We start from the raw sequence: 13,687 nt of genomic DNA on the forward strand, positions 1-13,687 counted from the left end.
ATAAGAAAGAGCTGACTAGAAATCCAGAAAACCCAAAATGATGTGATTCTGCATGACAGTAACAAAGTAGAGATGCGTGATAGCGAAGATTTGCTGAAATCAGATGTCATTTTATATGATTATAGCCATAATACCAGTTGATTTTTCCAGCAGGGGATAGGGTAGCTGAGTGCTTTACAAAGCCGAATAAAACACAAAGCGAATAAAAGTGATTTTAAAAGGCGAGACTGAGTTTGCAGCTCTGGTCTCCTCAGGCAGCTCATTGTAAAGTCGCTGGAGCCGTAACTGAGGATTTTATGAAGAGGACATGAAAGATCTCCTAAATAACTTGACGTGAGGCTCCTCAGGGCTTTCGAAGTAATCAATAGAAGCTTAGAATCAATTCTCAAAGCTACATGTTTACGTGTTCTTTATTTTAGCATTTTAGTTTTCCTGAGCTCGAAATAACGTCTGCAGCTCGCTTCGTTTGTCCAGCCACCTTCATTTATTGTCACAAATGATATTTAAGAGGTGTTTTTCCTTAAAAAAATATCTGAAAAGCTCAATCAGCTATCAAAACAGTCGATGGTTTGTTTTATTTGATGGACTTATTGACTTGTAGGTTGATGATCGCCGCTCGCCAGAAGTAATGAGAGGTGGATCACAGAGAATAAGACGCTTCTCCAATTGCTGTTTTTCGCGCTTAATCCAAGTAAAGCTGTTTACACACAAAAAGCCATGTAATTATACGCAGAGCCGTCTCTCACTGCTCTTAAACTTCAGAGCTTTAAGTCACACGGTGGTTATTCAGACCTGGGACTTGACACACATCCATCCGTCCATCCGTCCATCCGTCCCCTTCTTTCCGCCGGCAGACAGGTACGCTTGTTGTCTCCGCGGCCGAACGTGCAATCCCACTGGAATGCTGCGCGTCTCGTAGGGGAAGGAGGGATTTGGACACGGCGATGACTGAATGACCAATTACAGGACACTAAGACTTTCTAGCCCATTTACCTGCCTGTATGCGCTACTGACAGATGGCAGACAGGATCATAACTCCTGCCCCTCCCCGGCGTTTGAGGCATTCTGTAAGTTTGGCACATGAGGAGGAGTAACCGAGGTGCACTTCTCCCACCGTCGAGGTAAAAGGCGACTTTAATTGGTTATTTAATCTGGAGGGGGGGCGGGGGAATTACTGGGTCGTGTCTGATTGGCCGGTTAAGATGTCTCGGGTCATTCTGGTGGTGCTGTCGGTGTAAACTCCCAGGATTTCTGGCACCACAGCCTTTTTCCATTCCCACCGTGTCCCGGCACACTGACTGAGGAATGAGGTATCTCTCATCTGGTGGCCTGAAGTCGCGGTATGAAAGACGCATTCCAGAGACACCCGAGCTTTTTCTGAACACCCACCACCCCCCAAACACACACTTTGCCATGAGGTCCTGAGGAGAGAGTGAAGTGGGACGCTGATGCAAGAGAGAGCTCAGTCAGTCCTCCCTCAGGCCGTCTCAGACCTCGCAGTGATGGCAGGGAGGACGTGACACGCTGCGTAAACACCAATCCGCAAAATGAGACACCTCGCTGTGTAAATGCTACTTCGGTTCTATTCAGGGACGGGTTTTAATTCTGCCTTCCAAAAGGAGCTGAACCTTGAATTTGAAAATCCTCCTCCTCTTCTTCTGGTGTCCCTTTTAACCCCTCAGCTGACCCTTGACCTTTTCACACAGACAGCCTGTCCTGAGCCAGCGCTGAGTCATTGTCTCAGTGACAGACACGGATCACGTGACAAGATGTGGTGACGGACGTTTCTTCATTCTTATTTCCCACCTCCCTTTTTTTTGCATGCTAACTTTGAAATCTTGAAGGAGACCTGTTAAGTTTTTCCTTGTCAGTGTTGTTGTGCATGTAAAACATCTTGAAAGTTAAAGAGTTGAAAGTCTCGCTCCCACAGAAGCGCCTGAAACACCTCGTCAGCAGCTCCACCTTTAATTCCGTGAAATCACTACGTCACACATTTGCAAACTTATGCCTGTCTGGCTCAGGCGTGTGTGAGCTGACCAATCAGAGCAGACAGCAGACAGGCGGGGAAAAACTTAAAATTAAAATGAGCATGATATATCTCCTTTAATATTTTGCTCTCTGTCACCAAACTCCTCCTTTTCTGAAGAGCTATCTGTCTCTTCTTTGTCTTTCTTATGTTCTCTCTCTCCCGCTGTCTGCCTTACACCATCCTGTCGAAGCATCCGTCAATTAAAGCAATGTTTCTCATATGATGCCAAGCTGAATTCCTGAGGGAGCCCTCTGCCAAGGCATGTGCTCTCCGCATGATGCGATTTGATGCCTGGCATTTAATGAAGGAATCACAGAGAAAAGGGGAAAAGAAGACAGGATGGCAGACAGACACGCAGATGCTGAAAGAAAAAAAAAAACCCCATGGAAAATAAAGAATTAAAGCTGCTGAATGTTGGTGGCAGATTCGGTTTGGGAGCTTTTTTTTTTTTTCTTCTTTTCCTTTTCCACTATCTCTTCCTGACCTCAGGTTTCCACACCGCATTCCCTCTGAGGCGTCTTTTTTCCTCCACAGCCTCTGATTGGCTACCTGAACCGTAGTCGCTCCACTTTAGTGTTTTCCAGCCTGTCTGCTGTTCATCAAAAAAAAAAAAAAAAAAGCTGGTGGCAGAGGGAGGGGGTTTGATTCCTGCACGAGGTGCTACGAAACCGCTCCAGCCACAGACCCTGCCTCGCTCTTTTCCGGTCGTCTGGAAATCTGCACGGAGTGAACAGACAGGATCTGCTACTGGAATCATAATGGCCTCTTCTGCTTATGTTCAAACAAAAAACCCAGAGAGCTGTTTTTCTCATAACAACAGCGGTTTTAGAATATAATCAGATCGAATCTCCAAAGTAAAGAAGATTGAAAAACTCTCTCCGTCTGACCTGCACATTAGCGAGCAGCGGCCTCCTCAGCTGGTAAGCTCAGCTGGAGAGGCCGCCCTCTTTCTGGGGTCCTGAGAACACCCCACTAAGGGAATCTGCTCGGCAGATGTGCCTCACACTTGAGCAAAATGGAGGAAATAGTTGAGGCTGTACACTCAAAGCATGCAGATGGAGGCAAACACACCCTTTTTTTTTTTTTTTTTTTGAAACGCCTGTTTCTGCACATTTTATGTGTTGAAAAACCGAGTTATGATTGGTATTTCCATTTCCACGCTTCTTTAACTGTTTTAACTTTTACTTCTTCCATCTTCCCCCTGCTGGACCCTCGCAGCGTCTGTTAGATCGATCAGCTGTGGGAGAAGTCGGGGGGAGGAGGAGGGATAGTTCGACAGAAGTCTCCCAGGATCACATGCTTTTGTCATTAAGCTTCTCATCCTGTGCTGCGCTGGAAACGCTCCACCATGCACTTTTGCTAACTGCTGTATTATTTTTTTTTTTTTCCTCTGGCTGGCCTCTAAGTCTGCCAGCCATCCCCTCTCACATTAATCCTATCCTGTTACATTTTGGGCACTCCACAAATCGCTGATGTTTCCTTTCAACTCGTCTTCCCAAATCTTCCAATCTAAGCTATCTTTGTCTGTTTTTGTAGCGTTTTTTTTTCTTTCCCCCATTAGGAGCAGCGATAATACCTCCGACACTCCTCCCCCGACTCCAAAGAGCACAGTGTCCTAAAATAATAATACGATTACAACATTCTGGAGAAAAACAGAATAGTAGTTCATGATGAATGGTTGCTACTACTTTTAACTTTCCAAAACTTTTCACTCTCTTCTGTCCAACCCGTCGTCCTACCTGCCAGGTGATTCGTTCCCGGAGGACTTTTCCATCTTGGCTACAGTGAAGCCGAAGAAGGGCAGCCAGTCCTTCCTGTTGTCTGTGTACAACGAACAGGGCATCCAGCAGCTCGGACTGGAAGTGGGCCGCTCTCCCGTCTTCCTGTACGAGGACCACACAGGCAAACCCAGCCCCGAGGACTACCCCCTCTTCCGAGGAGTCAACCTAGCTGACGGAAAGTACGTGCACTTGTTGTTGTTGTTTGCCCGATGAACATCCATCAGTACAATAAGCTCTGCTCTGCTTTTAGTTAATGCAAACCTCCCGTCTAATTAAAGTCCAGGTGGATGTGGACTTTGATGGTGGTTTAGTTTTATTTATCGGCAGCCGGCGCAGGCGGTCCTTTAACTGCAGTGGATTTGTTTGTGATTTAATCCCTCACACTTTAAAGGGTAATTTCACCCAAACACGAAAATTCAGTCATTATCTACTCACCCTCATGCTGAGAGAAGGTCAGATGAGTTTTTGTCGTCCGACAAAACATTTGTGGAGCGTCACGGCAAAACAGCTTTGCAGCATTCTCCTAAATCCACCGAAGAAGATGTGGACTTAGAAAAAAAAACATAAAAATGGCTCCATACAGCTTGTCCTGCAAAATTCAAGTCGTGGCATGAAAGGATGTGATTTAATCCTTTGACGCAGGGTTTAGCTGTTGCGCTATTGCTGTTAGCTTAGCGGCTACAGTGGCTATTTCTGCTTCAAAATGAGGGTAAATAACCGTTTTCCAAATCAAGTTTAACAGATCTCAGGTCTTTTGGAAACTTGAATTATGCCAGGTGAAATGTTTTGAGCTGTTTTGAGTTGTATTTTTATGTTTTAAAACGAGACCCCATTGACTTCACTGGATATAGGAGAATCCTGACACGCTGTTTTGCTCTGAAGCTCCAGAAATGTTTGTTCTAGCAGCATGAAGTTGTAGAGATAATGACTGCATTTTCATTATTAAGTGAATTTATCCATTTATGTGGATTCAAGTGTCCTCAGATATGAGTTTTCTGCTCGCAGGCACAGTGTAGAATTCAGTTTGCATCACAGTAAAAACAACAAAAACAAAAGTGATTTAAAGAGAGAATAAAGTGAGATTCGGTTTCACGCCGGCAAACAAAACAGGCTACATTTGAATTTGAGCACAAAAGAGGCTCTTAGCGGGGCGTTAGCAATGTGTTGCAGGGCAGGATGTAACCCAGTACGTGTGTGAATTAACTTCACCTCCCCTTTCAGATGGCATCGAGTGGCCATCAGTGTGCACAAGCAGACCATCACCCTCATTCTGGACTGTAAAAAGAAGACCGCCCAGAGGCTGCTCCGAAGCGCCAGCCCCATCATCGATACCAAGGGAATTGTAGTGTTTGGAACTAGAATACTTGATGAAGAAGTCTTTGAGGTAGGAAATAAACTTTAATTCCTCGTGTGCATGTTCTGTTTTTGGAACATTTAAAACTGTTTGTATGTTTGTGGCCCTTTTTTTTTTTTTTTTTTTTACCAGATGCATGCACATTTCCTAAACTGAGTCTATTTGGTTTATGACTCTGTGTGAATTGATTGCGACCAATTTGGGATTGATCTCCAATTATGGTCTGTTTTCAAGGCTTGTACCAAACAAGTTTGCATACCAGCAGTCACCAGGCCAACTTCACTGTGATTTAGAGTCCTCAAGCAAATTAGATAAAAGCAAATGAGATCCTTTATCTTAACTGCAGTTCACACACATGTGGCTGCGGTGCGAGCGATGGTCATCCCCAGTTCCCCAACGCCACATGGGATGGGGAGCGCGGTCGCGGCCACATCCTTTATAGATGTGTGGATTCAGCACGTGGAACCCCCCCAAACATCTGATCCTCCGACCTCTGCCACCCACCCCTGCACATGCACACAATCGCAAATCAAATTTAATTTTAGGTGCCGTATATTCCACATCGTCCACACGAAAACACGTCTCCGAGTTCTGTTCTGTGCTTCGTCTGTTGTCGCTATTTAGAGTTTTGCATCATCGTGGCTGCCGAGCATTTAGAAGCTGTACATCAAATGGCTAGATGAGGGCTAATTAACCATTAACTGGTTGGTTATTAGCATTTTCCATCATATATTAGCTCTTTATTAGACATTATAACGCTTTTTCTAAAGCCTGACTTTAAAAATGTCCAGTAAACTTAAGATATCAAGTGAAATCACAACTGATGAACCTCACAAACACATTTTCTCAGTTTGAGAGTCAGTTCGTCCTTTTTCCTAACGAACCGCAGCATCTTCACGTATGTCCTCTTTAAATTATGATAAAGTAGTGTCTCGGTTCAACTCTCGGCCAGTGCATGCTGGGAAGTCCACTACTAAACTTATTTTTATGAGTTGATTGAAGTCTTCGTCCAAAAACTCTTGATGTTGGAAGAACTCCTGTCAACTCTGAAGTGGTCTGAAAATAGATAGATAAAGATCGAGACATAGAGATTTTTAAGTTAAATCAACTAGAAACAAATAAAACTTGTATATTTATGTAAAGCAGTTAAAAAAAAAGATAAGTTGATTTCTCTCTAATTTGGCTAAACTTTTTACAAGAACAGTCATTCTCTATAGATATGATCAATTATAATGTGACAAAACTAAACTCAGTTTTACGGTTTTGATGTTTTTTTTTCAGCAAAAACATCAAACGTTTGCTGGTTATTTAAGCAACAAGCATAATTTAGGACGTTATTGAGGGAAAAACTAGCACTTGTTGAATATTAGTCATTAATAAGTGCAGGATACTAACTAACAAAGAATAGAAACACTGATAATATGCATGCTAATAAGCTACAAGTTAGTGTTGAACGTGTATCCTAATAAAGTGTTGTGTTTCTGTTTGTGGGTTCGTGTCCGTGGTCGGCTGCAGCAGTTATTGTTTACAAAGGTTTCTAACAAGCGCTGACAGGTTTTCATTATTACAAACGAGGGCTTTCCTTCTTCCTTCCTCCTCTTTCTTATGTCTCCAAACTCTTTTCTGTGGCTGGAGATGAAAGATTAATGTTAATCTGACCAGTGACGGGAAGTCTTTCAGGAGGGTTTCACGACGCCCAGAGATCCCTGATGTGCATCACAGCAGAGCACTTGTTGCTTTCACCTCGTGTGAAGAATCAGAATCAGTTCAGAGAGCGCCTAGAAACAAGACTTTTGTGCGGATATTTGTGGCTGTTAAACATAACCCCTGTGACGGACACACACACACACACACACACAGAAAGGCACAAGGAATAGTGTTGTCTTTGTCCTGTCAGAGTTGTGCTTGTTTAAAGGGGGATTAGTCTGTGAGGCTGAGGCCCTCAATAATAATTAGTAACAGAGGCTGACTGATGTGACTGATGCTGAGCCAGCTGACCTTTAACCTCACCGCTGACAAAAAGAATGAAATATGACATCACTCGCCCCCTCCCACCCCCTGCCCCAACAATCCATGAAGGTTAGTTGGTCTGTTGAGCCGTCAGGGAGCCGGATATATGATGGAATATAAAAATAACGCTAAAAATTCACTTCTTGAACTCGTTCAAAACCGTTAATCACCGCCTGGCGACCAAAGAAAGATTCTTAGAGAAGACATGCAGTATGAACTGAACTGTATACGTATGCATTTTCCCACTAGAGTGTTGGATGTGGGAATACAGCTCTGTTTCATATTACATGGATTATGTTCACATTTCTCATGAAGTTGTTGACTTGAACAGTTTAATGAGGCATAAATACAGATGTTTCTAGTGTATGTTGGTGTATACGTGCTCTATCTTGGCTATTATTTCCCCCCTCAGCCTAATGGCCACTAGTAAAAAAAAAAAAAAAAACAACCTCCAGTGTCCAGCAAGACGACTGCATTTACACCCGACAGTTTATAATCCTGCTGTAATATTTTGGGGGGGCCTGAGGTATTCTTGTCATTGAGATGGAGGTGATACAATGTAAAACTCTTTACCCCGGCTATCAGAGCCCCGCGTTAACAGTCCAATGGTTACCGTGGGAACAGACAGATATTTTGCGAGAGATGTTAAAAGCCCTCCTGCTGTGCGTCTGCCAGTTGGGAGACAGGACAGGCTCCAGTGCGTGCACAAAATGGAAAATATGCCACATAGTTTCCAAATTATGCTCAGGCCGCGCTCCTTCCCTCCTCGTACTCCCTTCTCCCCTCCGCAGTTCAGTCTGATCCTGTGTTGGCTTTTGCCAGAGTCAGTTACCACCAAGAGGTGTTGAGCACGAAAACACACACACAGACATAAGAAAAAAAAAAACGAAAAGGTATTTGATTTCACTGGCAGGCCGATTAATTCAGTTGACTCAAGAGGCTGCAATTTCCAGTCAATCTCTTTAAAAAAAAAAAAACAGCATGTAAAAGGAGAAATAACAGGAAAAGAGCAGCAGCACTTTTGAGCTGTCAGTCGGCGAGGGCTGTTTTTTTTTTTTCTCTCCCACGTTTTCATTCAGAGTCACGGGAGGTTTCCATGCATCACATGAAGACTGATAAAATGGAGTATCTTGCAAAAAAAGGAAAGATAATCAGTCGGAAAAATGGCTTTTGTTCTCATTAACTCAACTCTCAGGTCTCTGCAACTCATGTAAACTCACACCAACACGTCTTGTTCTTTCACTCAGGCGCTCCGTGTTGAACGTGATAACACCATCATGTTCTGCAGCGTTGACTCGTCACGGACACCCACGTAGTTTTGTTCCTCTGGGCCGTCGTGCAAGTGATTGCAGCCAAGCTACTTTTTGTTGTTCTCGTTCAGTGGATGATATATTTATCTGACAACGGTCACAGTTTCTTGAATTCCCTCTGTTGTGATTTACTAACCTTTGTATTTATTGCTCTCTGGGCCTTTCTGGACACACCTACAGCCATTGATACTATGATATGATTAGTCGCATAATAATCGAGCTGAATATGAATATTTCTTCTGAATCTGTTATATTTTATCCAATTGCTGAGTAGAAATTACTAGTAAAGCACATCTCAGTTGAACTTATATACAGTCCTTGAGTAAATGTACTTACTTTTCCATTGCTGGTTTACAAGAGGCATTTTTGATCCTGATTGTGCTGTTCGTCTGATGTAAACGCAGCTGATCTTGGGTTTTCATTTGCCCGTAAAGTTCTCCAGAGGCCTTTTTTTCTTTACATAAAGCAGTCAGGACAGGAGGCAAGTTGTACTTAGTCTCTGCTGGTTTGTGGTTTGGTTTCTGACATGGTTATTACGGTTGCAGGGAGAGCGTCTGCACTCTATAAGTACCATAATGTTATTTTTTTTTCTTCCCTGAGCAGCTCGCATAAGAGCGCTGTAGCGTGTGCCAGTAAAGACCATGAAGGTGATTAAGGTGCTGATTATATAAGAGGACAGGTATTTTATCGGGTAATCAATGCCCATCTGTTTCAAATGAAGCAGTCATTACTCCCTCTGAAGGATTGTTATGTGCATCTTAAAATCAGTCATTAAGGGACTATCTTTTGCAAGCTAATGGGTTTTAGCGGTGTTGTTTTCCTTCGTTAACCGTAGCAGGGTTACGGATGTGTATTTCCAGTGTACTTTAATCTCTGTTCAGACGGTGGAGCATGCACAACGTAGTCCATCTGCAGAATGAGTCCCCTGATTTTCTGCGATCACTGTGGTTCCCAGTGGGCGTGCCAAGCAAAACTGAAGATAATTGAATACCCATCTCTTGGCTCGACGTAGCGTTCAGTGGAATAAATTGCTGTGGTTGGCTCGGGACATACGGACCACTTGGCGTCACTCCGAAGTAAATCCATTGGGTCCAGGGAACCTTGAGCCCAAGTGGAGCCGTGCAGACACAGCACTTCTCGTCTGGCCTCCGTTATTGTTGCAGCAAAGGGCAAAAGCCTCCTCATCCAGTATGAATGTGAACTAAAACTTGGCGTATTAGAGATTTTGGTTGTTGTGAAAAGCAAGATGTTCAGGATGGAGGAGCGGGGGAGCTGGAGCGGTAGGTTCGGCCCGTGGAGCCAAAACCTTTGGGTCATACTCTGGAAAGAATGAGGAGCTCTCTCTCTCTCTCTCTCTCTCTCTCTCTCTCTCTCTCTCTCTCTCTCTCTCTCTCTCTCTCTCTCTCTCTCTCTCTCTCTCTCTCCCTACTGATGTCAGTCTTGGACCGGCAGCCTCACCACATGACATCATCCAGAGGTTTCCTTGGTATCCGCTGATAGGCTGTCCTGAACAAGAGGAAGGGGGTGGGTAGGTGGGTGGGTGGCTGTGTGTGGGTGGGCGGTGATAAGTTGGGGGGAGGATAGGTAAGAAAAGCACAATGGACTTGAGATGAAGAGGACTGAGGTTAAGATATGTTGAAATAAAGGATTAGGGGTGGAATGAGTGGGAGAGTTAGAGGCAGTACGATAAGAGGAAGAGGAGCAGTGCGAAGGGTTGGGAGGCCTTTAATAGGGCTGGGATGGATGGAGCTGAGTTGTGGGGCTCCCATAGTGCAGCCGGAGCCAGGAAAAAGTAGTAAAAACACACAACACATGAGCTTGATGCTCGTTAAGAGCCTTAATATTATGTGATGGCATGACGAGTTTAACACATCCTGTTTCCTCATCTTCACCTCAGGACTTTTCCTCAGTTTTTCCCCCACTCTTCGCTCAGCACCCCCTTATTTACAGTTCACATTCTTCAGTCATCTGAGGTAAAGATGTGCTCACCTGTCGAGGTTGTTGTAATTTATGACAAAGGAGGATGTACTACATCATCTCTTTCCATATTTGTGGCAGGGTTTTTTTTTTTTTCCGGATTCAGAATCCGATCTAAGCCCACGTTGGCCCAGTTTCTGAGGTAGTAGTAAAATTGGTGTAGCTGACGGTGCCAGGCCTCGACTGTGCTCCTGTCTTATTATTTGTTATTAGCTGCACCTAAGCTCAAGTAAAGCTTTTAATTTAAATCAGTGGCTCCACGGTCCAACATTTCTGGTTTCTGTTGTAAACTACAATGGCAATCAGTAGAGTGCATACCTCTGCCAAGGCACAACCACCCCCATTAAATCAATCAAGCCTCGTCCAATATCAAATAAATCATTTTATATTTAAAACATATCTGCTGAATCTACATTGAATTGTTCTACTGTTAAAGAAAGTGAAATAACCAACATTTTAATGGAGTCTGTTTCTGGGCTGAGTCCCATCATCCATCCAAGTTCTGCAGAAATCTGTTCGGTGGATTTGGGTAAAACCACCGACAAATGAACCAAGGAACCAACCAGCCAATGGACAAAGGCAAAAACAAAAAAACTCAAAAAACTTTGAGGGTGTCAAACAAACAGTAACAGGTCTGCCTCGGGTGTTAAATGGTGGATAATGACTTCTCTCTTGGAGCCCCAGTAGAGGAGACCTGGACATTTGATGCCCTGCTTTGGTCTTCACGATTGGTCTGGTCCTAGAAAACATGAGGCCCTGTTTCCATGAAATAATGTATCTTAGTAAAGCAGGTCTGGTCTCAAGTGGACGGCTCTGCAATTTACATAAAGGCTGCAAAGATTAGTTGGTAAATCGAGTAGGCTCATTCATGATAGTTAACGAAGTGTCTTTGGGTTTTTGGACAGTTGGTTTCGGGGAAAAAGCTAATTGAAAATGTCACTTTGGGCTCCTGGAAATTGTGATGAGAGTTGTCTGACTTTCAGACATTGTATAGACCAAACAATATATTGAATAGTCCTGAAAATAATTCACCATTTTCAGACCTTATTTATACAGAAATCAATTTGGCCAAAGTTTGTAAAAGCATACTTGAAGCAAGGTACCAAGAACTGAACTCATCGTGCACTCAGTTTATTAAGTGTGTAAGTAAATTAAAGATGTTTCTGTTATTCAGCCAGCTCTCAGTGATATAAACAATGCCAGACAAACTGTCTAGCTGCAGTTTTCCCATAGATAAGTCAAGTGAAGGAGGAAAGGATGCACTTGAGTTATGACTCCGAGGAACTGGATTTAAAAATAAATAAATAATGCAGTTGTATCTGGATACATTTTTTGAAGCACTAGTCATCACTGATAATGGGCGATTACAGCTTCAAGTAAAGATCTTACTGCTTTGTTATTCACTGTGTAATAACAACAACATTATGTCACTTTTGAATGACGTATTGTCCCTTAAAAGATCTAAAAAGTGCTTCCAAATCACACTGTGTTAAAAGCACAGTAGCTCCTCAGACGTGTGGATTGCTGTATTCACATGTGTCTGTATAATCACATCCAAGGTAAATGCCATGCTTGACTGTCATAGCACACTACTTCTATACAATTCCAAGGAGGAACAGGACGTGGGGACTCCAGTAGCCCCGGGGAAGATGGTTTTTCCACCACGGATAATTAAGAGAATTTCTCTAACTCATGTCAGATGTTTGTCTTTCGCCCACTTATTCCCTCTGTTATTCCTTCACTGTGTCAGCAAGCGCTGAAGTGTGCCCTCAGCACTTTTTTTTTATGTAGATTTCAGCAAATGGCCAAGCCAAACACTCTGAATCTACAGATTCTAGTTAGGTGAGGCGAGCCGCTCTGGTTTCCACCACCCCGAACGAACGGGAAATGGGGAATATGGCCACCTGCAGTCCTTAGGGAGGTGGAATTAAGACGTCACACAGAAAAGGGAGTGTGATGGCGGCTGGGAAGATGGGCTCCAAAGAGGTGAGGGAATGGTTAAGGTGCTGTGTATTGGATAAGTGGGGTGGCAGACAGACCTGTTGCTCTTGGCAGCTGCTCTGAGCGTTGGGATTGAGCTACAGTCTGGAGGGGAAAGTGCATGTGGGTGAAGATTTACTTGATGTCTGGTAAAGGTTTCACCCTGTAGTGGTCTGGAGTGGCGTTTCTGTAGACGTACATAGGTGTGTGTACGTATGTAGTTTGCCCGTGTGCATTTTTGTGTGCGTGTCCACGCTGATTTATGTCCTCTGCGCGGCAGGCTGACCTCCTCAATGTGTTGTTTGGTTTTTGTGGTCAGGTTGGAGTTTACCCAGGCGCTGGGACTGTCAGTGTGCCGGTGTGGGGCTGGCAGTGGGAACTCGAGGCCCGGCCCAGAGCTCAGGGGTGACTGTGTAAATACGTTTGTTAAAGTAGCTCGCCTTAAAATGCTGCCAGATCTCGGACCTCCCAGAGTCTCATCCTGCTCTGTGGGGCCCTCCTACCCGTTTTTCCTTCGCCTGACATATGAGCAGTAAAACGATGAGAAACAAGACTCAGGTTTTGCTTCTTTAAGCCGTTGTATTAAGTGGTAAGCGGAGCCATTATCAGGTGTCCCTGTGGGGATGTGGGGAATTAATGAGCGTTGGTTTGTGCTGTTTATTCCATGCTATGCTGCTCTGAGCCAAGAAAGTGCAAAAAATGTCATGGGACGCTGAGCCCAGCCCCCCCTCCCCTCAAATGATCAGCAGGGGCTCGCCTGACATCACCTCAAGACCTTACTATAATCAAAATAAGCCTCTGTTGGGCTCCTTCAGCCTTGTGCTTGAAGTATGTGTGTGTTTAAGAGCAGAGCATATATGCGTGCGACCGGTTTTGTTTTGTTTAAGCCGCTCATGTTGCAGAGACTTACCCCCCCACGCCGCCTTTCATTAGCTGTCCGCCGCGATGTGGCGACTCTGAAACGACGCCGGTGCTGCTTTCCATCCTCACGCATCATATATTTTTATTCAGAAGAGGGAACACAATGAACTCGGTCCACTCTGCATGATTTTTGGGTCAGGTTCAGATGGAGACAAATGTTTTGGCGGCTTGCTCATTAGAGCACTCTCCTGCCCCCACCTGGACACAGCCAGAACATCCAGCAGGGGATGAATGTGTGTGTGTGGGGGGGGGAGAGGGCAAAACACAAGAAGTTGATGTGACATTACAAACAAAAAAAACAAGGATGGATCTGAGTGTTTTTTAT

The 13,687-nt window shown here is 44.2% G+C and overlaps 1 protein-coding gene across 2 annotated transcripts in view; it reads left to right on the forward strand.

The window, feature by feature from the left end:
• col5a1 (procollagen, type V, alpha 1) overlaps positions 1-13,687 on the forward strand; it is an 82,251-nt gene that overhangs the window by 22,281 nt on the left and 46,283 nt on the right. For both annotated transcript variants that reach the window (XM_037117258.1, XM_037117257.1), the window contains exons 3-4: positions 3,776-3,989; positions 5,032-5,194. In XM_037117258.1, the coding sequence (XP_036973153.1) occupies positions 3,776-3,989; positions 5,032-5,194 (377 nt within the window). The remainder of the gene's footprint in view (positions 1-3,775; positions 3,990-5,031; positions 5,195-13,687) is intronic.

Source organism: Acanthopagrus latus, chromosome 12 (genome assembly GCF_904848185.1).
Source record: "Acanthopagrus latus isolate v.2019 chromosome 12, fAcaLat1.1, whole genome shotgun sequence".
NCBI classification, from domain to species: Eukaryota; Metazoa; Chordata; class Actinopteri; order Spariformes; family Sparidae; genus Acanthopagrus; species Acanthopagrus latus.